General features: G+C 46.7%; 1 protein-coding gene across 1 annotated transcript in view; it reads right to left on the reverse strand.

Moving 5' to 3' along the window:
• Positions 1-16,585: 16,585 nt before the first annotated feature.
• Positions 16,586-25,023, reverse strand: part of LOC138981895 (probable ATP-dependent RNA helicase DDX23) — a 38,663-nt gene continuing 30,225 nt past the window's right edge. The window contains exons 13-15 of the mRNA XM_070355038.1: positions 23,750-23,858; positions 23,334-23,508; positions 16,586-16,961 (exon numbers count right to left, since the gene is read on the reverse strand). Coding sequence (XP_070211139.1) covers positions 16,735-16,961; positions 23,334-23,508; positions 23,750-23,858 — 511 coding nt within the window. The 3' untranslated portion in view covers positions 16,586-16,734. The remainder of the gene's footprint in view (positions 16,962-23,333; positions 23,509-23,749; positions 23,859-25,023) is intronic.

The raw sequence follows: 25,023 nt of genomic DNA on the forward strand, positions 1-25,023 counted from the left end.
ATTCTGTATTCTGTATTTTGTATTCTGTGTGTGTATGTGTGTGCGGGCTCGCACGTTTGCGCGTGTGTGTGCGCGCGCGCGCGCGTGTGTGTGTGTGTGTGTATGTGTGTTTGTGTGTGTGTGCGTGTGTGCGTGCAGTGCATACAAGAATGTATACATACACATCATGTGTGACTTGGAATAATGGCCGATGTGAATGCGTGATGTATTGTGTAAAAAAAATTCCATCTCACACGGCATTGAATATGTGCACGATATATATTGCATAAAATTTTTTTTTTAAATCCCTGCGCTTAGAACTGTACCCACGGAATACGCGCGATATTACCCAATATTGACGGACTGTGTGATGATATCTTCTGCTAATGCTATGGTCTGTTGAGACAGTGATATCAAAATCGAGACCGGAGGTCGAGATTTTGATATCACTGTCGAAACTGACCAATAGCAGAAGATATCATCACACAGTCAGTCAATGTTAGTGATATCAACATCGAGACCGGAGGTCGAGATTTTGATATCACTGTCAAAACTGACCAATAGCAGAAGATATCATCACACAGTCAGTCAATGTTAGATATATTGCTAATTCTCTGGACATGTATTTACTGTAAAGAAATGACAAAAGTATTTGTCTCAGTTTTGGCTGTTCCATATCCCTCCATCTGATTATTATTTCTTTTTGTTCACTCTATTCTTGTACTTTTCAGTATTTTCAAATGTCTTTTCTTTCAATAAGTCTTTAGTCACTTGCTCAACTAAATTCTGGGATCATTACATTTTCAGATATATTTGTTTGTTTTTAAATTTAGGTGTTTTTGTTTTTGAAGAGGGGAAGCAATAAAGAGGTCGTCGATATCAAAACTGATATCGACGGAAATGTCGTCGATATCACTTTTGCACTGAGCTCAGTTTTGCCCAATTGACCAATGGAAATCCACGTAACATATGAAATAGCAATATAAGCCTCATATTGATTGATTGATATATCTTTGTCAAAATATGTGTGTGTGTGTGTGTGTGTGTGTGTGTGTGTGTGTGTGTGTGTGTGTGTGTGTGTGTGTACGTGTGTGTAAATATCTTTTGTCATGTAAGCCGTGTTTGCTTAGTGTTTTGGTTGTTGTTGTTTTATCTCAGTTATTTGTATGCTTTGTATGCTCGTATAATTTGTGCTGGTTTGTTTTAGAATGAAATTGTAAAGCGCTTGGGGCCAATTGATGGGACTCGCGCTATAGAAAAGTTGTTCATTATTAGGCTTATTATCATTTAAAATAACCGGATTCACATCCCCCTTTATCACATAGTGACTCATTTAGCGTGTTGCGACGCCCATGTGGAGATCATCAACAAGAGTGGTACCTGCGATGTCAGGCCCCTCTAATAAATAATAATGAGTATATTTATATGGCGCAAATCCTAACGTATGCATGTACAAGTTCCGTACTTTATTAAGCTTATAGCCTACATTTAGCTGCACAACAACAACACCCACATTCTTTTGAGACGTTAGAGGTGTGTTGATCAAGAAGTATGGGGCATTAACTGTGTTGCAAAAACCTGTTGGCTAGCTCATCAGACGTGTAAGTGACACCGTATTATTATAACGTTCCGCTACAGTTGCTGCTACAAATAGTTCCAGGAGCTGTTCAACAACGTAACAAAAATAGTTGAAGGTAAGCTTGATTTGATGGCAACTCCCGCTTCCCAATTCAAACCTTTTACACATATATATACATTGTATAGGCTATATACACTCGGCATTTTTTCAAACAATCACAGGCACATATGGACAGAGAGAGAGAGACTGGAGAGAGAGAGCGAGTGTGTGAGCGAAAGAGAGAGAGAGAGAGAGAGAGAGAGAGAGAGAGAGAGAGAGAGAGAGAGAGAGAGAGAGAGAGAGAGACATACACACACACACACATTACAGCGCACGTAGGTTCGCACGGCACGCACTCACACAAACACACACATTCACACACATACACACACACACATACACACACGGACGCGCGCACACACACACACACATATATATATATATATAAATACACACACACACACACACACACACACACACACACACACACACACACACACACACACACACACACATAAACACACTCACATACACATAAAAGAAGAAAATGTGATCATGGAAGTATTTACGTCATTCTTGCAAAAGAGAGAGAGAGATGAGTAGGGGCAGAGAATCAGAGAGAGAGAGAGAGAGAGAGAGAGAGAGAGAGAGAGAGAGAGAGAGAGAGAGAGAGAGAGAGAGAGAGAGAGAGAGAGAGAGAAGGGTGGAAAGCAAAACTCGCAGGGCTAGCACTTGAATTTCAATTACTCATATATGGTATTTTTAATCATCCTCATGAGAAAAGCACCGAGTAATATAATGAATGTTGTACGGCGTGGAAGATCAGTACAATTCGCGAGTATTATTCCATTTAGGGGAATGGCCCCTAATATGGACCACTTTTTGTTTCATGCTGATAACTAGCTTGTTTTCTTGCGAAGAAGTTTCATTTTGTGTTTGGTAGTCCTTCTCTCTTAGGTTAACCGTTGGGCCTAATTAGAGTGAAATAGCTTTGATACACATTCAACAAAAATTAAATACAGAAAAAAATCACAAAGGGTCCATATTAGGAGCCTGGGCGCCCAATATGGACCAGTGAAGCGGCCTTCACAAATCACTGTAAAAAGACCCTATATTTCAAAATAACATGAAACAACTTAGTGTACAAGTCAGCCTAATTAAAATATGCTCTAGATTTATCTGTTTTGGGTTGATGAGAGCATTATTTGAAGCACACCAGGAAACTAAAGAAGCTTATCAAAAACAGAGTGAAAATAAGTGAAATTATCAACTTCCACGAAAAGAAGACTTTTTGTTATATTCAAGTTTGTTAAATCTCGAGGGCTAGTTAGCCTATAGGTTATTTCTAGCAAGCTTCTTAATGAATTAATGAAAATAGCCTTTAGCTTTCATTTTCTTCGATTTGTTGAAGGTGGTCCATATTAAGGGACTCGCCACATACTTTGAGATTTTGCTATTATTATTTGTTTGCCGAGTAGAAACTCGGGGTCAACACTTCTAAAATGCAACAAATGCGGTCTTAGCTGTCATAAAAAGCAATTTTTGTGTGATAAAAGCTTTGGCTGTGGACAGAAACGAGTCCGTTTTAGACGGCAAATTTAGAGTGAACGCTGCCAAAAGTGAAAAAAAGAGAAAAAGCCTGACGGTTTTGAGATTTGTGATTCTGCAACTGTTTTGACATGTGCAAGTTATCCAGAGAGGGTGAATACAGCGAATAAAACTTTTTTGAACGCTCTAGCGCCGCTAGTTTGCCAGAACAAGAGGTGGTCCATATATTAGAAGCCGGTCCATATTAGTAGCCCTTCCCCTACCTGCCGCAGCGTGTGTTAGCGAATGCTTCGCGCCGTGACGTGCGCAAAATATATCTCCTTTCTTCTTCTTTGTGTTTTGGACGAATGGGATTTTTCGTGTTGGCCGTGTTTCTGTTTACCCCACAAAGGCAGTCATACTCGGGGGATGCATGCTGGGAGTTTTCGTTTTTCTGAACCCACCAAAGTCTGACATGGATTGCAGGATCTTTACCGGCGTGCACACTTGGTCTTGAGCCGCTTGGGTGTGCACACGAGGTACTAGCAGGTCTGCACATAAGTTGACCCAGGGGATTAGACAGATCTGCACTTGTGCCCGACAAGGCGCAGCCGGTGTAACTCGAGAAAATTACTCCCACGAGATTTTTACTCCGGAGTAAACATTTTGTACGAAAAAGTTACTCCCTTTACGAAAAAAGCACCCCCCCATTACACGAGAAAATTACTCCCCAAGACAGGTGAGTTCCGAGTAAACATTTCGTACAAAAATGTTACTCCCCTGACGAATAAATAACGAATAAATTACTACTTCACCCAAACACAAGCAATTTAACTTCCCATGCCAGGTGTACGAAATGTTTACTCCCTTGTCCCCTGTTAGTCTTGGTGGTGGAAGGGGTGGAAGGAGGGTAGCGCGACAACGGTGTGCGCGAGATCACTTATTGGCATTATCCTTTCGCCCGCATCCCATTTTTGCGTACGAGATTTTTATTGGAAGTGAACAAAATGGGGAGTAAAAATTTCGTGGAGGGAGTAATTTGTTCGTGCCTTGGGGAGTTCTTTTCTCGTACGAAAAGTGTACTCGGAGTAAGAATTTCGTACAAAATATTTACTCCGGAGTAAATTTTTCGTGGAGTAAAAATTTCGTGTTACACCGGGATTCGAACGACGTCTTAACCACTAGGCTATTGCGCTCGTATCGCACAATATGAGTGTGGATGCATTCATAATATGTGAACATGCAAATGTTTGCGAATACAAATATGCAAACCATGAACACAAATGCATTCAACACAGAACCGTGTAAACGTTTACAAGTCTATATAATTTGAGAGTTCTGTCAAGCAAATCTGAAAGTCCTGTCAAGCAAATCTGAAAGTTAGGTTTGTCTGACAAAAGAAGAAATTCAGCTATGCACCGTTTCAAGTGCTTGTTAGTGAGTGAGTGAATACGTTTGTTTGCTTGGTTGTTTCGTTTGCTTGATTTTTAATTTGTTTGCTTGTTTATTTGTTTGTAAACTTTATCGTGGATCACCACTGAAATGAAAGATACCACCTCACGAAATAACGTTTTGACATGTACGTTAAAGCTGAACAGATGTTACTGCGGACAGTGCAGGTCCAGGGAAAACTTTTCGGTTCACCATCTGAGATCTGGTCGGGGTTTACACGGGATAAGGCCATCCCTCCACTTGGGCACATACCAAAATTCAACAGCCGGGGCGCTCTCTGTGCACAGAGGCTAGTTTTAAATACCTAGTTTCGTTAAAGCCATTGGTAGCTTTTTAAAGAAATCGATTCATATTAATAAAAAAAAATTCTCCACACTGGACTGACAAAAAGCAGGCAGGCTGTTGATTCTTTGGTATGTGTGAAAGTGGAGGATTGGTCTTATTCCATGTAAAATTTGACTGGCCAGATCTAAGGTGGTGAGCCGAATAGTTTACACGGGAAGGACAGCGCCTTAAAGAAAAAACAAACAAACAAAAACGGAACAAATTCTCTGTTTGTTGTTTCCTTCCTTTATTCTTAGTCAGCTTTGTTGTAGAGGATGTCACGAAAGGAACGACATTATGGAAAAGAAACGACGACCTGTGACGCTGAACCGAGTCGGGGTTACTCTGGACAGAGCAGAATCCCGCCTAACATAAAAAAGTAACAAGTCGCGTAAGGCGAAAATACAACATTTAGTCAAGTAGCTGTCGAACTCACAGAATGAAACTGAACGCAACGCAACGCATCAAGACCGTATACTCGTAGCATCGTCACTCCACCGCCCGTGGCAAAGGCAGTGCCAGTGAAATTGACAAGAAGAGCGGGGTATTCGTTGCGCTGAGAAGGATAGCACGCTTTTCTGTACCTCTCTTCGTTTTAACTTTCTGAGCGTGTTTTTAATCCAAACATATCATATCTATATGTTTTTGGAATCAGGAACCGACAAGGAATAAGATGAAAGTGTTTTTAAATTGATTTCGAAAAAAAAAATTGATAATAATTTTTATATATTTAATTTTCAGAGCTTGTTGTTAATTCAAATATAACATATTTATATGTTTTTGGAATCAGCAAATGATGGAGAATAAGATGAACGTAAATTTGGATCGTTTTATAAAAAAAATATTTTTTTTACAATTTTCAGATTTTTAATGACCAAAGTCATTAATTAATTTTTAAGCCACCAAGCTGAAATGCAATACCGAAGTCCGGGCTTCGTCGAAGATTACTTGACCAAAATTTCAACCAATTTGGTTGAAAAATGAGGGCGTGACAGGCCTCAACTTTCACGAAAAGCCGGATATGACGTCATCAAAGACATTTATCAAAAAAATGAAAAAAACCTGTGAGGATATCATACCTAGGAACTCTCATGTCAAATTTAATAAAGATGGGTCCAGTAGTTTAGTCTGAATCGCTCTACACACACACACAGACAGACACACACACATACACCATGACACTCGTCTCGATTCCCCCCTCTACGTCAAAACTTGACTAAATGTAAAAATAGAGGAACGGAAAACAAGTCGCGTAAGGCGAAATTACTACATTTAGTCAAGCTGTGGAACTCACAGAATGAAACTGAACGTAGTCCGCCGCTAGTGCAAAAGGCAGTGAAAGTGACGAGCCTGTTTGGCGCGGTATGTAGCGATTGCGCTGTGCTTCATAGCACGCTTTACTGTACCTCTCTTCGTTTTAACTTTCTGAGCGTGTTTTTAATCCAAACATATCATATCTATATGTTTTTGGAATCAAGAACCGACAAGGAATAAGATGAAATAGTTTTTAAAACGATTTCGGAAATTTAATTTTGATCATAATTTTTATATTTTTAATTTTCAGAGCTTGTTTTTAATCCAAATATAACATATGTATATGTTTTTGGAATCAGAAAATGACGAAGAATAAGATGAAATTGTTTTTGGATCGTTTAATAAAAAAATAATTTTAATTACAAGTTTCCGATTTTTAATGACCAAACTCACTCATTAGTTTTTAAGCCACCAAGCTGAAATGCAATACCAAACCCCGGCCTTCGTCGAAGATTGCTTTGCCAAAATTTCAATCAATTTGATTGAAAAATGAGGGTGTGACAGTGCCGCCTCAACTTTTACAAAAAGCCGGATATGACGTCATCAAAGGTATTTATCGAAAAAATGAAAAAAACGTCCGGGGATATCATACCCAGGAACTCTCATGTCAAATTTCATAAAGATCGGCCCAGTAGTTTAGTCTGAATCGCTCTACACATACACACAGACAGACACACAGACAGACACATAGACACACATACACCACGACCCTCGTCTCGATTCCTCCCTCTATGTTAAAACATTTAGTCAAAACTTGACTAAATGTAAAAAGAAGAAATAAAGAAAAGAAGAATGGGAAAAAAAGAAATACAGAAAAGTAGAAAGAAAGAGGAGAAAAAAGCGCGCACACACACACACACACACACACCACACACACACCACACACACACACAGCCACACACACACCACACACACCAAACAAACACACACACCACACACACACACACCACACACACACACACACACACACACCACACACACCACACACACCACACACACACACACACCACACACACACACAAAAGAGGAGAAATGAAGAAAGAACTTAAGCATCATGCAAAAATTCCTTAACATGTAAACCGGTAAAAAACGTAAGTTTTAAGTCGGTGACCGAAGAAGAAGCGGCCATGCATCAATGAATAGACATGGTTTATCCTCATCTCACCTGTTCGGCATGTTTATTCATCCATTCACGTATTTTCTTAACCTACAAAATGTTGAATAGGTCGATTTTAGTGGATGGGGGCAAAGATTGTATGGAGAGGCGGCTTATGTTGATTTTAGACCACTTTCTGCTGTTGGATATATTTGCATTACAGCACAGCAGGCCGGTTTGCCGTTTGGTAATGATGTCTTGAATGTGTATGGACAAACACATCAGAGAAGGAAGCATGGTCCGGGGTGACTCATATGTCAAGTGTGTGTTTTTCCCCACTAAAAATCGTGTTTTAACGTTTTAATAGATATGTTTTCTGTTATTATTATTTTTTTAAGTTTTATTTCTTTTGTACACGATTTTTTGTGCTTTATTTTCATGTTCACGTGGGGTGTTTTTTTTACCCTTCATTTTCTTGGTTTTCATTGTTGAACAGACATTCACATTTGCTGAAAGCTTTGCTTCACTAAAAACTGCATGTACTCAACTGCATCAATCCTGTATCTGGCAGAAAAGTATTATCTGTCAAAACACTTGTTCAAAAATCAGAACTTTGAGGTAATGAGTTTGAGCATGGGCTACTGCTTTTGAGGTACAACAACTCTTGTGATTCTTGGAGCCCAAAAGGAGCGCTATCACATCTTCAACACACACAAAATCAAAAATATCCTCCTAGGTAGTTAAAAAATCATGTCAAACAACAGAAATATGCCCTGGCTTTCACATGGAATAAGAGCATCTTTTCACATAAGGATAGTCATACCAACAATCTACACCCATGCTGCTTTCTGTGCCAAGTGGGAATTTTTTGGCTGAATTCATTTCTCAACCGACGGCAGTGTCAACTTGTGAAATTAATTCGGGAAAAAACCCCAAATATCTCCACTCTGCACGGGGAGCAGTGAGGTTGCTGAATATAGGTAGCAAGTATATGTGTATCCAGCAGGACAGATCATTGCCATTACTCCATGTTTCTTCTTCTTCTTCGTTCATGGGCTTAGACTCCCACGTTCACTCATGTTTTTAGCACGAGTGGATTTTTACGTGTATGACCGTTTTTACCCCGCCATTCAGGCAGCATACGCCGATTTCGGGGTCGGCATGCTGGGTATTTTCGTGTTTCTATAACCCACCGAACTGTGACATGGATTACAGGATCTTTTCCGTGCGCACTTGGTCTTGTGCTTGCGTGTACACACGAAGGGGGTTAAGTCACTAGCAGGTCTGCACACAAGTTGACCTGGGAGATCGGAAAAATCTCCACTCTTAACCCACCAGGCGACAGCGACCGAGATTCGAACTCACGACCTCCCGATTAGGAGGCCGACGTCTTACCACCACGCCACTGCGCCCGCCACTCCATGTTTAAAGCCTGGACAGATCTGTGTGGGTTGACGTGAACATTTAATGGTTTCAGGTCAAAATACACATGAATATTTAATAGTTTCGGGTCAAAATACAGTCTGGCAGGGACCTCAGGAGTATTTTTCTTTTGTTAACGAGTTGTTGCAATGCCATTCACCTCTGATTTTCTGTTCTTTTTTTTCCACAGCTATAACTGATCAACAATGTCCTGAACATTTTGGCCTGAAGATAATTTGTGTGTGTGAGGTTGGTTATGTAGCATTGGTGAAGCTGTGAACGGTCTAGTAGTGTTGGTAACCTGGCCACTACTGAGCTTTTCCATCATCCAAACTCTGTCTCCAATGGGACAAGAAAGAATCAAAAACAGTACAGTGGATCCCCCTTTTAAGACCTCTTAAAATCTGAGAAAATCAAATCTTAAAAAGGAGGGAGTCTTCAAATGGAGGTCAATTTACAGATGTGAACTGAAAATCGGAAAAAGTAATCAGGGAGTCTTAATAGGGGGGGGGGGGGGGGGGGGGGATTTCACTGTAGGAACACCCCACTACAAACTTCACCAACCAAGATTTAACACGAAGTATGAGTTGTCCAGTTTTAATGAAAACCAATGTTAACACTGTAGTGTTTGACAGCAGTCAAACCTGCGGTCAAGTAAAACACATAGACAATGAAAAGCTCATGACAAACATTATTTCAATATTTTAATCAAATATGATTGATGAGCCAACATTCCAAAAACAAATGTTGTAATCAAATCAAATCAAATCAAATTAACTTTTATCATCTCTCTTGGAGAAATTGCAGTTGCACATGTCGCATAACATTTCATTACATGTACATGGTACTTTCTACGAAGCTTGTCTCCTTTGGCGATCTCTTTCTCCCATTGTTGACTGACTGTTGAGGTTTTTAAATCTCTCATTTTCAATAGCTACTGTTTCACAAATAGTCACTGCATTTACATGCTTTGAAAAGGTTCAGTCCCACAGTATGTTTTACAAATCCAGGTGCAGTTTTACAAACTGTTAAAGACATAAAATGGGGGTCTTTTTTTTTTAACCAGTTTTTAAAAACGTTTAAGACAGTGCACAAGCCTGTGGGAGGGATGGGTGTGTGTGTGTTTGTGTTTGTGTGTGTGTGTGTGTGTGTGTGTGTGTGTGTGTGTGTGTGTGTGTGTGTGTGTGTTTAACACAAATTCTACACATGCTGGAAAGCAAGAAGTAACACATTTTCTAATAAAAAAAAGTCCTTGTTCACCACTACACAAATACATCCAAGAACCACCTCTCTGAATGTAAATATTGTTTATGTACATATGTCTTGAACAACAACAACAGAAAAACTTAAAGGGTGGGGGGGGGGGGGGGGGGGTGGAAGCTGTTACCTGCTGTACACAGAACATACAGCTTATCCAGGCAACACCATTTCAATGGTAGAGTCCAACCACTATCAGCCGAAATCTTCAATTTCACAGTTTTTCCCCGAAAAACCTTGACACATCACTGACTCAGAGAGAAAACTCAATAGAGAATGTTCGGAAATAACACTGTCAAGTTTTTACGAATTGTGGGAGAACTGCTTTACCTTGATTCCATAGAAACACTGAGGCAAGCCTACAATGTCACATGTAGCTTGCCTCAGTGTTTCTGTAGAAATAGGAAGGAAAACTGAGGGAAAGAAACTCTTCCAAAACCAATACAAACCCAACAGAGTTATTTCCGGTATTCATCTATCAATCAATGAACAAGATTGTCAGGTGAATAATGCATTAATTTGGCAGAATTCAATGAGGATAACATCTCAAAGCTTATTGTCCTCAGTCTAACCATTCCTATTCAGACCAATCAAATCTTACTGCCCTGCGCTTTTTCTGAGCGTCAACACTTCTGATCCTGTGACAAAACTCAATTAATTAATGAAAACTTTCTCGTCCCTGCGACTTATCTAAGCGCCAACACCTGTCAAAATCGAAAATTTTTATCTAAATTTTGATTTGATTAATATACTTACCCGAATCACATGATTTGCATTGACCCACTTCGATGCTTAGGTTATGATAAAAGCTACCCCGTCTAGGTATAAGGGGAGCAACCCCAACTAAAAAAGTGACTGCACCAGCATGACTGGCACCCTGGGTTACGTCCCATGCAGCACACTACGTCATCAATGGTGCTGGTCACGTGATACCCCTTCAATCGACTAATAGAATATCAAAAAGATCGAGCGGGGCAGGCGGGAGGGAATTACTTATGTGATTCGGGTAAGTATATTAATCAAATCAAAATTTAGATAAAAATTTTCGATTATAATTACATATTCTTACGCCGAATCACATGATTTGCAGATAACTTCAACCAGGCGGTGGGTAAGATCAAAGAAGATCAAACTCACTCTTAAATTCTGGAGAGGCATTGTCCCGTTGCCACCAAAGCAGGAAGGGACCTAGATCCATCGTTACAGATAGATCCATACTGCCAGAAGGCAGCAATGTCTCCCTATGAAACTGATAAAGACAAAAGCCGAGCTACGCCAAGCATCAGAGAGCCCGTAAGCTGTGCTCAGCACTTCTTCCCATCTCCTGAACCATAAAAAACAGCCCAGAAAGGGGCTCAAGTCTTGAATAACCCGAGCCGAGTAGAGGGACAGACAAGCTGCCCCCCCCCCCCCCCTTACTCTTGGAAGGAAATGCCAAAAACCCTGGAAACGACTAAGCGTAAGGTTGACCGATCATAAATGAAAAGCACCAACCTTCCCCAGGACCGTAAAACAATCATGCCAAAGTTAAAAGCCTTGGCATGGAGAGAGGCCCGAAAGGCCGGAGAGATAACGGTCAGCTCCAGAGAGGAGTGACCTGTTTCCGAGAAAGAGAGAGAGACGTCTGGGTACAAAAAACCAGAGTCAAACTCAAAGAAAAAATCTCAGAAGAGACGGTCACCAGAAGTCCACTACCAGTCCATGCAGAAGCATAGAGGGAGGTAAACAGAGGAAGAAGCGGCCTACGAAAAGTGTAAGCCGCCAGCAGGGCGGAGATCGCGGTGGCCAAAGCCTGATGTGACCGGTGACTCTAACCGAAATGACTAAAGTCAGAGTGTTCACAAAGCAGTCTGCTTGTAGGTAAATGAAAGAAAATCAAAAACCCAAAACAGAAACGAGACTGGAAAGGAAAAACAGAAAACCGTGAAGCTAACCAGCCTTAAGAAGAAGAGCCCGAAGTAAATATCGCGGCCGACCGAGCCCAGAAAATTCCTGAGTCTGGCTGAAAAACCAAACACGTCTGATACCTCAGAACCGAGAATCAGACACGGAACACAAAAGGCAAGAGTCCGTAATAGTTGCAAGTGGTAGAGGGGTGACCGTAACAGGCAACCCAACCCCACCGGAAGTCGACCCGACTCGCCTCATGGCAGGATGAGGGAGAAGAGGAAGACACAAATTCTAGAGACACGGAGACCGTAGTCGCCCATGCCAGGCAGGAGACTATTACACGGGCTAAGGCTGAGAGCCGTAACGCCCGTAGACCTGCCATCAAAGATGCTGGGCTGAAAGCCCGCACCAAGAAACCAGGAAATAAACTAGACCTCTACCGAAAGGGGAGGGTTAGCCAATAAAGCTGAGAAAAGTGATAGGCCACAAGAATGACCCCTCACCATGCATTGCTAAAACCAATGCAAACTCAGTAAAATCTGAATGTAACTTCCGAGGCCAACTCAAGTAAACCTTAAGTTTGGACGAAACACCAGAACAAGTCCGATCGCTAGAGAAAGACAGAGTCAAAACCGGCGAAAGACCCACTAGGACCGAGTCCAAAAGAGCAAACAACAACCAACACCACCAACGGATGAAATGGCTGTTGCACCAGCCGAGGCTAAAAAACCCGGAAGCCCTAATGCCGGCTGTTGTTCCCTAAAAACACCGACTAAGACGTCTGTGAAAGGAAGAACCCCTCCGGATAAACCTGAGCTGAGGACTTAGCCTGAACAAGCTGAGTCTGCTTAGGTAGAGCCCGTTTTGCTGCTTCAAAGCTTGAAGAGCAAAAGAAGAGACCTGAAGGTCCCTACAAATCTTTATTTCCTTGGAGGCCAGGAGGCCAGGGAGGCCTTGGAAGCCAGGAGACCTTAGAGGCCCGGAGGCCTTAGAGGCCCGGAGGCCTTGGAGGCCAGGGGGCCTTGGAGGCCAGGAGGCCTTGGAGGCCAGGAGGCCTTAGAGGCCAGGAGGCCTTGGAAGCCAGGAGACCTTAGAGGTTAGGAGGCCTTAGAGGCCAGGAGGCCAGGAGGCCTTGGAGACCAGGAGGCCTTGGAGGCCTTGGAGACCAGGAGGCCTTGGAAGCCAGGAGACCTTAGAGGCCAGGAGTCCTTAAAGGCCAGGAGGCCTTGGAGGCCAGGAGGCCTTGGAGACCCGGAGGTCTTGGAGGCCTAAGAGGCCCGGAGGCCTAGGAAGCCAGGAGACCTTAGAGGCCAGGAGGCCTTAGAGGTCAGGAGGCCTTGGAGACCAGGAGGCCTTGGAGGCCTTAGAGGCCAGGAGGCCTTGGGGGCCAGGAGGCCTTAGAGGCCAGGAGGCTTCAGAGACCAGGAGGCCAGGAGGACTTGAAGGCCAGGAGGCCTTAGAGGCCAGGAGGCCGAAGAGAGACCCATCCACCAAGGGTGAAGAACTAAGGGTGTCTCTCATTGATTCCTCACAGACTAGGAATGGGCGAGGAACAAGTCCCGTCTGAACATGACCGTATGGGCATTGTGCAGAGAGGAAGGCCTTCTCTGTTCTAAATTCGCCCTAGCAAAGGTGGAGAAAGCATCCCCTGCGTCCTGCTCTTTACTGAGTGTAAAGGGCGCCAAGGACTCCGTAAAGGAGTGTCTCCAAAATGGAAGCAAGTTCCAAAAGCTGTCTGCCCACTTCCTCAGAGGGGAAGAGAGTCTGCTCAGAGAGCAGGGGACTCGAAACGTTCCCCAAAGAAGAAGTTCCGGCGTGACCGGCAAAGGTGCACGCCGAGGGGCAAAAGACGACAGCAAATTCCGGGACATCTTGGGCAAAGGCAACTTCCTCTAAGCCGCTAATGTCCCGAAGCTGGGAAGGCCGGAGCCTGAAGCCCCTTTCCTGCAAGTCAACGGCCAAACTTCACCCCTGACTAAGAGGAGGATGAGAGGCGTCGAAGACCAAAGGCACAGGAAGTGAGAAGAACGGCAGAACCCACTACCGAAGTGTGTGGTAGCTGCTAATCCGCCTGAGGCAGGGAGCCTGCAAGCCCAAAGGGCACTGCTGACGAAAAAACCAGACTCAAACCAGATGGGACCATAGCAGGTCCACTATCCAGTGAGCCCCCACTTCCGGCCGGAGCCAGAAGCGCAGAGGTCGCGTACGATCGCCGACATAAGGCAAGGTTCAAACCGAACGTGACCGTAGTCTGTGCACTAACCAGTGAACCTACGCTTCCAGCCGGAACCAGACGCACAGCTGTCGCGGACGACTGCTGAAGTAGGGCAAGCTCGAACCAGAAGTGACAGCAGCCTGTGCACTAACCGGTGAGCTCACGCTTCCGTCCGCAGCCAGAAGCGTAGAGGTCGCGTACGACCACCGCCGTAAGGCAAGGTTCGAACTGAACGTGCCAGTAGCCTGTGCACTAACCAGTGAACCAATACTTCCAGCCGGAACTGGAAGCACAGCCGTCGCGTACGACTGCTGCCGTAGGGCAAGGCTCGAAACCGGACGTGACAGCAATCTGTACACTAACCAGTGAACCTACGCTCCCGGCCGTAACCGGAAGCGGCGCCGTCGCGGACGACTGCTGAAGTAGGTAAAGGCTCGAACCAGAAGTGACAGCAACCTGAGCACTAACCAGTGAACCTACACTTCCGGCCGGAACCGGAAGCCCAGCTGACGCTGACGACTGCTGACGTAGGGTAAGGCCCAAACCGGACGTGACAGCAGCCTGTGCACTACCGGTGAACCTACAATTCCGGCCGGAACCGGAAGCGCAGCTGCCGCGGACGACTGCTGACATAAGGCAAGGCTCAAACCGGACGTGAACGTAGTCCGAACACTAGCCAGTGAGCCTTTTACTTCCGGCCTGAGCCGGAAGCAGCTGTCGCTGACGACTGCTGACGTAAGATGTGGGACGCACCGGACGTGGCAGCAGGCTGCGCACGAGCGGAAGAACCACTGCTTCCGGCCAGAGCCGGAAGAACAGCTGCCGGAACTGACTGCTGTGGTAAGATGTGGGACGCACCGGACGTGACAGCAAGCTGCGCACGAGCGGAAGAACCACTGCTTCCGGCCGTAGCCGGAAGCCCAGCTGTCGCGTACAACTGCTGGTGTAAGGCGGGGTTCGGTCCGGACGTGAACGCAAGTCGCTCACTAGACGGTGAACCCCTACTTCCTGCGAAAGCAGGAAGCCCAGCTGTCGGAACCGACTGCTGGAGTACGGAGAGGTTCTGACCCGACGTGAACGCAAGTCGCTCACTAGCAGGAGAACATCCGATTCCGGAAACCGGAAGTGCAACTGCCGTAAACGGCTGCTGCAGACACCAACCTTGTTGTGGCCGGATCCCCGGAGGGACATGCACTGTTGCGCTACCGCCAGCGGAAGGCAACAAATGCCGGCCAGGAAGAGGAGAAGAAGATCCCCACGGGACCGTCCAGAAACATCACGGTGGACAGCAGCCTGGTCCGGAGAAGACCCAGCGTCTGAAGGAGAGAACGTCGCCTAACCCCCAGGCGGGGGGCAGAGCTGACGACGAAGTCCGCCGCGGCAAACCTCGCGAACGAGGGAATCCATTTCTGGAAATAAGCAAAAGATAAGGGCAGACCCCAGAGCCCTAGACTCTGGAGCCGAAACAGACGTAAAACGACAGCCTTAGAGGCCAAGACGGACGGCTGAGAGCCAGACGGCCAATCGTCCGTAACAGAAAAACGGCACAGAACAACGTAAAAATTGCCTAAAATTGTGCCAACATGAACAACAACGGAGTTCTTCAAAAGAAGAGGCTGCTGAGGGATAGAGCTTAGCAGGGCCCAAGCCCTAACCCTCGGCCTTAGCTCCCTCTAATTCTCATTAACGGCCATGTAAGCACCGAGAGAAAAATAAACAAACAACTGAAACTAGCAAAGTCCGAACGGACGCCAACCTTTCAGAAGCCAGCAAAGAGGGCAGCTAAAACCAGTTAGGAGCTACCAAAGGCAGCTAAACAACTAGCTATACGAAGAGTTAAGCGTCCGAGTACGGACGAAAAAATCAACATAACAACAACATGCTAACTAAACATGGCGACCAAGGAGGAAGCCACAAGTCTGAAAATAATCAAGTCCGTACAGACACAAACATTTCAGAAGTAAGCAAGCAATAGAAAAGCACATGCGTAAAAGCTACCGACGGCAGCTACAAAGCAAGCTACAACAGCGTTAATAGACCGAACACGGACTAAAACAACAGAAGCCAGACAACGTGCTAATGCAAATGGCGACCGTGAGGAAGCCAAACAACTGCTGAAAACTTCAGAGTCCAACGGACATGTGAAATTCACAGCAGAAGCAATAAAACATACAAGAAAATATGAACGATCTCACCAGCTGCAAGCCAGCAAGAAGTAGACGGGGGCCGAGGCCAGTGGGTGCCGTAGACACAAAACAAGCCAGAGCAAAAGCAAACACAACCGTCACCCTTGAGTGATAGTAGTCGATTGAAGGGGTATCACGTGACCAGCACCATTGATGACGTAGTGTGCTGCATGGGACGTAACCCAGGGTGCCAGTCATGCTGGTGCAGTCACTTTTTTAGTTGGGGTTGCTCCCCTTATACCTAGACGGGGTAGCTTTTATCATAACCTAAGCATCGAAGTGGGTCAATGCAAATCATGTGATTCGGCGTAAGAATATGTAATTATAATTCTATTGATAACATCTCAAAGCTTATTGTGTCCTTCGCCTGACCATTCCTATTCAGACCAATCAAATCCAACTGCCCTGCGCTTTTTCTGAGCACCAACACCACTGATCCGGAGTGAAAACTCAATTAGTTGATGAACACTTTCTCGTCCTTGCGCTTTTTCTGCGGTTGTGCGCCGGGCTTCTGCTGCGCGTCAGGATGGTTGGCCAGCTCGGGGGGACAGGTGGACACCGGACTGGACACCATCAGCTGCTTGAGGTCGTAGAACACCATGCTGTCCTCCTTGGTCAGGAACGTGATGGACGTCCCCGCTTTGCCCTCACGACCCGTTCGCCCCACACGATGGGTGTAGTCTGCAACACAGAGACATAAGATAGTTTATTGTCCATAAAATTAAACAGGGTGTAGTCTGCAAGAAAGACATAAGATAAAGATGATCACTGTAAATTTACCCCCATCTCGATATTCCCTCCCTTATAACACCTGGATTTTTAAAAATGTTTTGAGGTCTTAAACGGTTGGGGGGGGGGGGGGGGGTGTCTTTTGTAGTGCCTCGAAGCCTGAATAGTTTGATTTCTGTGTATGGCCACTGTAAATTTACCACCATGTAAAGATTCTAAAGATTCTTTTAAGACTTGATTTTCTCAGATTTGTTGAAGTTTTTAAATGGAAAATTTCCTAAATAAATTATCATTTAATTAATATACTTACCCGAATCACATTAGCATTGAGTCACCTGAGATGCTTATCACTGAAAAACGCTTACCCGGCTAAAGAATTTAAAGGGAAGCAACCCCATCACCAAAACGAAAGTGAAAGTAGCTTTGGTAATGGGCCAGTACACCGGGAGTTACCTCCCATACGGGTGTATGCCACGTCACTTCCTCTAGGAACACGTGCCTATTATCATACGGCTTTAAAAAATCTTAAAACCATAAGCGGGGCAGGTGGGAGGGAATACAGTATGTGATTCGGGTAAGTATATTAATTAAATGATAATTTATTTAGGAAATTTTCCATTTAATATCATATTCTTACTCCGAATCACATTAGCAGATAACATCAACAAGGCGGTGGGCTAGAAATGAATCAAAACTCACCATCAAGTTCTGGACAGGAACTGGCCTGCTGCTATGAGCGCTGGAAGGCCTCTGGAGCCATCCTGTCGAAGAGCTGTGACGTCCCGAAGATAAAAGTTTATGAAAACATCTTCGGAACGCCAATACGCAGTTGTCAGCACCTCCTCTAGACGTCTGGAGCGCAGAACTGCCAGAGAGGATGCCCACGCCCTCGTCTCATGGGCTCGGGCCGAGTCAAGTGGCAAGGAGGGCATAACCCCCCCCCTCTTTGTGCGCCTCCACTCATAAGCCTGCTTGATGAGCGAGGACACCCACCGGGCCAACGTTACCTTCGACAAATCTTTCTCGCGCCTAGTAAGGAGAGAGATAAACAACAACTTCTGAGAACTAGACCGAATCGGCTGAGTCCGGGCTAAGTACAGACGAAGTGCCCTCACAGGGCAATTGACCGAATCGGGGTCACCCGGGGCCAACGCGCTGGTCAGAGCCTTAACTCTAACCAGCGGAGAGGCCTGCCCCGGAGACTGATTCTTGGCCAGGAAATCAGGCCGGAAACGCAAAGATGCGGAACCGTCCGGCTCAAAGGAGATATCTCCAGGCTGACCCGACAGGGCGTGGACCTCGCTACCCCGTCGGGCCGTAGCCAACAAAAGGAGAAACAGCGCTTTGCGAGTGACATTGAACAGACTGGCCTCGCTTAAAGGCTCAAAATCCGCAGAACGAAGGAATTCCAGGATTAAAAACAAGTCCCACTTGGGAGCGGGCAAACGAGCTTTAGCTTCCTTAAGAGCAGCCCCTTTAATGACTGCAGCTATAACGCCCCCGACTCGAACAGAACGACCAATCTGCTGAAGAGTCGCCGAGATAGCGGAGCGCCGGACCCTCAACGAGGAGACTGAGGCGCCCTGTGAAGACATGAAAGAGAGGTGGTTAGCGACCTGAATAGAGCGCGGAGCCACCGAACTCACCCCTCTAGCTGAACACCAGGCAGTCCATGCCTTCCAGTGGGAAGCATAAACTGAAGAGGTGGACGCTCTATGCGAGCGAGCCACCAAGTCCAGAGTCAAAGACGACGCCCCAGAGCGCTTCAGCGAGTCCCGAACAACTTCCACACGTGAAGCTTCAGAAGACTGGGCTCCTCGTGTGGAATGCCTGTTCGGGGCTGCACTAGTTCCCCTCGCACGAGTGCGAGAGGAATGGGGGGCCCTTGGGCAAGCCGAAGAAGATCTGGAAACCAGACCTGCGACGGCCACAGAGGAGCGACCAGAAGAAGAAGGGCCGGCTCCTCCATCTCCGCTTTCCGGATTACTCGGCTGAGTAACGGAAAGGGAGGAGTCTGAAGATCTGTATGTGCCCCCCAACCCTCCCTGGACGCATCTGTAAAGAGGTCCAGGTCGGGGAGGGGCACGACGATCGGAACACCTCTGCAGACCCACTCCGTGTGCAACCACGGAAGGGTCGCAGACCGGAACCATCCCTGCAAAGGGATGAGGGCGTCCCAGTCCACCAGAGGAGAGTCCACAAACGGCTTCAGCGCGAACTGAAGCGGACATTTGTGGACCCGGCCCAGTGAAACCAGAAGAGCCATAGACTCCATCTGCCCCAAGATGGAGGCGAGCGAGCGGATGGAAGCCATCAGGAGAGGTAAAGTGGAGCGAATCTGAGCTTGGAGCTTGTCCACCCTTCTCTGAGAAGGCTGGACAGTCCAAGCGACCGTGTCGAAAGACATCCCCAGATAAGTGAATGTCTGTGACGGGGTCAGCTCCGACTTTACCCGGTTGATCGAGAACCCCAACCAGTTGGATTCTCGAAGAACCGTCAGGGTATCCTGCGAACAGCCGCTCTGGGACTGGTTCATGATGAGCCAGTCGTCCAGATAAGCCCGCAGACGGATACCCTGGGACCTCACCAGTGCACAGACCTGTCTCACCACCATGGTGAAAATCCACGGTGCGAGAGACAGCCCGAAAGGGAGTGCGCGAAACTGGTAGATCTGATCTCCCCACCGGAAACGAAGCCATTTCCGGTCGGTCGGATGCATAAGAATGTGAAAGTATGCGTCCGTGAGATCGATCGAGGTCACCCAGTCTCCTGGGCGGAGAGAGTCTCGGACAGAGGCTGGCGTCTCCATCTTGAATTTTATCTCCCTCAAGAAAGTATTGAGGAGAGATAAATCCAACACGGGACGCCATCCTCCTGATGCTTTGGGAACAGCGACCAGACGCCCGTAAAATCCCAGGGAGCTGTGGACCCGAACTCTCTCCACCGCGCCCTTCTGCTCCAGGGAGGCAATTTCCGACTGCAAGACGGAACGTGCTTCCTGCGAGAAGGGGGGCTTGAACCGCGGAGGCACTCGGGTAAGAGGCGCCTTTTCCTCCCGCCAGAGTAGACGGAAGCCCGAACTCACCACTCCCACAATCCATTGGCTGTCTACTACCGACATCCAACGAGAAAGTGCCCGGGAGGGGCCTCCCGCCATCACCAAGGTGGAGGGCGGGAGGGAGGTGAGATCGGGAGCGCTTCATTGGGGGTGTGGCTTACTTCCAGAGCCGCCACGCCCCCTCCCCGATGCCGTCCTCTTCTTCCCACCACGAGCGGCCGGCGAAGCCTGCCGCTTCTGAGCTGGCTTGGGGTTAGACGATGTCTGAGCCTGCTTCTGTTTAGAAGGCTGAGACTGTTTCACCCCCTTCAGAGTGTAGTCAAGGAACTGACTGTCCTTGTTTGACTGAATCTCCTTCTGTCTGGCATCCAGTGCCAGCGGACAGAAGAGAGACTCCTCTGAGACCGGGGAGACTCTCAAGGTCTCCCTAGTAGCCAGCTCCGTGAATTGGGACTGCGAGAGGAAGAGATCCCTCCTGCAGAGTACCGCTTGGGTGTACTGCAGGGAGGAAAGACGCAATTGTTCCTCATTGACCTTGGCCAATGCGGTCAAAAGCGCAGAGACATCGTCCGCATTCTGTTCTTCACTGAGAGTGAAAGGAACTAGCGAATCGGTCAATGCCCGAGACAGAGCCCGAACGAGAGTCTCCGCAATGGAGGACAGTTCGATCTGCCGACGTCCAACCTCCTCAGCAGAGAGGAGGGAAGCCTCGGAAACCGGCAAAACCGAATCACGCTTGATCGGTTTAGTCAGAAGAGGCAGCAATTCCCGGGAAACCGGAAGGGTAGCCCTAGGGAGTGCAAAAGACGCCAGCCAATTCTGGCTCTGATTGGGCATGCCAAGCTTCCTATTGGCCGTAGGCACGAAGGAAGAGGCTTGGGCAGCTGAAGCCACCCACTGCTGAGCTGATTCCGGAACTGGACCAAAAGGAAGCAGTAACGGAACAGGCACTGGCCGAATACCACTCCCCGCATGTGCTGGACGAACCAGTGAATGCGAAAGTTGGTAAGCCACTGACGGAGACTCGGCGAACCGGAAGGAAGAAACATCCTCCTGTGCCGGCCGGAAGTCCGCCATGGCAGAAGGAACGAATGATGCGGAAGAGTCCGCAGCCACCACCCCTTCAGGAAAATAACGAGACGTTACTTCCGCCGCGACGTCAAGAACAGACTTGAGCTTCGACGGAAACACGCCCCGCGACTCCTCGCTGACCACTGATGGAGCATCAGAATAGTCACACGTGGAACCATGACCGAAGTCACCAGTTCCGGAAGCAGAAGCATGCCCTGGCAAACCGGAAACCGGAAAAGCCTGAGCACTAACGTCATCCTGCCGCCCAAAACCCTGTGAAGGTAAAGGGTAAGCAGGACGACCATCCGCAAAAACCGGAGCTGGATGAGCTGACGTCACTCCCCCGACTGAGTGGAGTGATGCCTGCTCAAGCCTAGGCGCTTGAAAGCCGGAAGGCGCACGCTGTAATCCACTATCTGGTATCCGGAAGGAACCACCAGAAGAGGAAGAAGCGTTTCCGGCCGAAACCGGAAGTGTAGTCAACGGAACCGCAAAATGCGGAAGTGAAGACTGCACTGGTTGACTTCGCGATCCGGAAGGACCGGAAGTCAGTGAATACTCCATCCTGCCGCGACCGCCGTAGCGTGCCGGAGCGGACGGATCATCACTTCCGGCAAGTGCCGGAAATGCGGCAGTCGAAACCGACTGCCGCCGCTGTTCGAACAAGTCCGGGGCCTCGTAGGTTATCGCCGGAAATGAAAGATCAGCAAGGTATCGGTCGTGACCCGATGCGAAAGAGCTGTCCCCCGAAGGAGAACGTCCAGGCGCCTCACGAGGGCTATCGGACCAGCTCTGCTTACCAACCGACGCTGAAGAGGGAGGACGCTGCTCCAAGCCGGAAGTGGAGGACAAAGACACGGAAGCCAATGCCCGGACGTCACTGCCAGATGCCGGAAACGCCGAACTGCTGGCGACGGAACGCTGAAATTCTGCCTGCACCAAGCTGCGGATTTCTGGAACCAGTGACTTTAACAGAGAGGAAACCAACGCACCTTGTCCAGGTGCTAACAAAGAAGACGAAGTCTCCGATGTAGAGACAGGTGCAGAAGTAACAGTAGCGCTAGGCGCCGCAAAAGAAGCAGAAGTAGTAACAGCGCTAGGCGCCGAAATTGGTACAGCCAACAAAGTGTTACGCTCTTGGTCTGTAACAAGTAACGTTGCTTTGGAAGAGGAAGACTTAGCCTTAATTTTCCCCTTGGGGTCCGACTTGCCACGGCGCTTGTCTGAATCAGACATGTTGACAACAACACGTGGCAACGCGAAAAAATTTACTGAAACATAAGTCTAAACGACTGGAAAATTCAGTAAACACACGCACTAATGCGTTAACAAAATACTATAGCTAAACTTGCCCCACAAGCAGAGGCACGGAGAGCTACAAACAAAGTCACACGAGCTAGAAAACTAACTCACACAACAAAATGGCGACACGCAAGACACTGACACAAACGTCAACAACACGTGGCAAAGTAAAAAGATTTACTGAAACGTAAGTCAAAACGACTGAAAACACAGTAAACACACACGCTTACGCGTCAACAAAATACTAAAGCTACACTTGCCCAAACAGAAAGAGGGCACGCAGAGCTACTAGCAAAGTCACACGAGTTAGCTAACTAACTCACACAACAAAATGGCGAAACACGCAAGTCACTGACACACAAGTCCGTAAAAAACGGACAACGTACAGTAACGAAACAGCGCAAACAACCAACAACAAACGGGAACGAGCTCACCAAACTGTAGGCAAGGCGAGCAGACAAGCTGGGTAACGTGGCCGGCGGGTGTCACTCAAACACACAAGGTCAGCCACAGAGCGTCAAAAAGTGAACCGTCCTCTCCGAGGTGAAAAAGACGTATGATAATAGGCACGTGTTCCTAGAGGAAGTGACGTGGCATACACCCGTATGGGAGGTAACTCCCGGTGTACTGGCCCATTACCAAAGCTACTTTCACTTTCGTTTTGGTGATGGGGTTGCTTCCCTTTAAATTCTTTAGCCGGGTAAGCGTTTTTCAGTGATAAGCATCTCAGGTGACTCAATGCTAATGTGATTCGGAGTAAGAATATGATATTAAATGCTGGGTGCGGGTTGGGTGGGGTGGGGGAGGGGAGTGGGGGGATAGGAGGAGATTTCTGCAATTTCGCCTCGTAGACTGAAACATTCCAATGACTTGTAGATTTCCAAACGACGTACCTTCAATTGTGCGCGCCATGTCGTAGTTGATGACGAGAGAAACGTCCTTGATGTCGATACCTCGGCCAGCAACGTCAGTGGCCACCATGATGTCTTTGGTTCCGCCCTTTAGACTGGCCAGGGCGTACTCTCTCTGCTCCTGGCCCTTGCCTCCGTGGAGCGTGGTGGCGTTGTACTGTGGACACACACCGACAAGGTTTAGACAGATGGTTTGGTGGGTGTAAGAATGTGTGTGTGAGAGAGAGAGAGAGAGAGAGAGAGAGAGAGAGAGAGAGAGAGAGAGAGAGAGAGAGAGAGAGAGAGAGAGAGAGAGAGAGAAGTGTGTGCGTGCATGAGAGCGTACGTGTGCATGTACTGGCATGTATGATTGCATGCGTGCATGTGGTGGTTTTTTTCAAAGTGGCAAAAGAACTGACCCCCATTTTCTCCAGTGACTTGGCGAGGACATCTGCTCCCTTCTTCTGGTTGACGAAGATGATGATGGGTGGATCAACCCCAGCGTTCAAAACCTCCACAAGCTTCTTCCTGTTGACAGAAAAAACCAAAAGAAACGTTTAATAGATGATTTTCATGCGTGTTTCCGACAAACCCCTCGTTAGTGATTGGCCCCTCCAATATTTGTACAAGGTTTTGCAAGAAAAGGTCACTCCCACAACCCATACAAACCCGACGGAGTGACTTTCAGAATTCGTCTATTCAGGGCAAAAGAACACATTCACAAGAACTAACTGAAGTGGACAAACAAAAGACACGACAGAAAAAAATAAAGAAATGAGGCTGTGACTTATCTTAGAATGTCCCCAAGATGGTAGTAGCAATGACAAGACAATCACAAGTTACAACAAAATGTACAGACTGACCATACTTTCCATACACAGTGATATAATATTATCTCCCTTCCTCTTCACTTCAAATCTCCTCTCACGGGTCATGTCCGAAAAAAAGAAATCAACACATTCAAAATGATGGGTTTTTTCTTTTAAGAAATAAGGGCTGTTAAAGTCGTTAAATAGTCTTCCAGTGAGTCCAGGCTTACATAATTATTATCATCATGACAACACAACATCATGAAACAACCAGGAGAAAGAACAGATGATGACACTGACGATATTTTGATGAATTCAGGTAGGCTACTTGCCCATTTTTTGGGGGAGGTACAATTCAGATACTATCTAATCAAGTGTGTTCACAGTATATGTATTTATGTCACTCAACTGGCAACGCCCACTTGAAGTTGCCGTGACCTAGAGGGAGAAAGACAGACAGACAGACAGATAGACAGACAGAGAGAAAGGACAGATATACTGATACAGTTTTGTTCCCTATTACTATTAGTAATAGGACAACAGGTCAGTTGACTCAGGACTAAAAATATATACAGGTCCAAATGTCCTGGCTACAAAAAGAAAATGTTCAGTCAGAAGAGCTCCTACATGTCAAAAATGTCAGCCAGTCAACCGACCAGGGGTTAGAACAATGCGTCAGATGAAAAAATTCTGCACAGCTGTTTCTGGCTTGCATTTTTGTTGGAGGAGGTGCGAGTTAAATATAGCCAGGGCAGAGGGAATCTTTTGGTTACCAACAACTTCAGCCAGCACACTGTTAAGCTCACTTGCTTCTTAGGGCCCCCCCCCAAAAAAAAATAGTCTGTTTACGGTAACATAGGCACAAAAAAAGGGTCGGTAGGTCA

The sequence above is a fragment of the Littorina saxatilis genome, linkage group LG12 (genome assembly GCF_037325665.1).
Source record: "Littorina saxatilis isolate snail1 linkage group LG12, US_GU_Lsax_2.0, whole genome shotgun sequence".
Classification (NCBI taxonomy): domain Eukaryota; kingdom Metazoa; phylum Mollusca; class Gastropoda; order Littorinimorpha; family Littorinidae; genus Littorina; species Littorina saxatilis.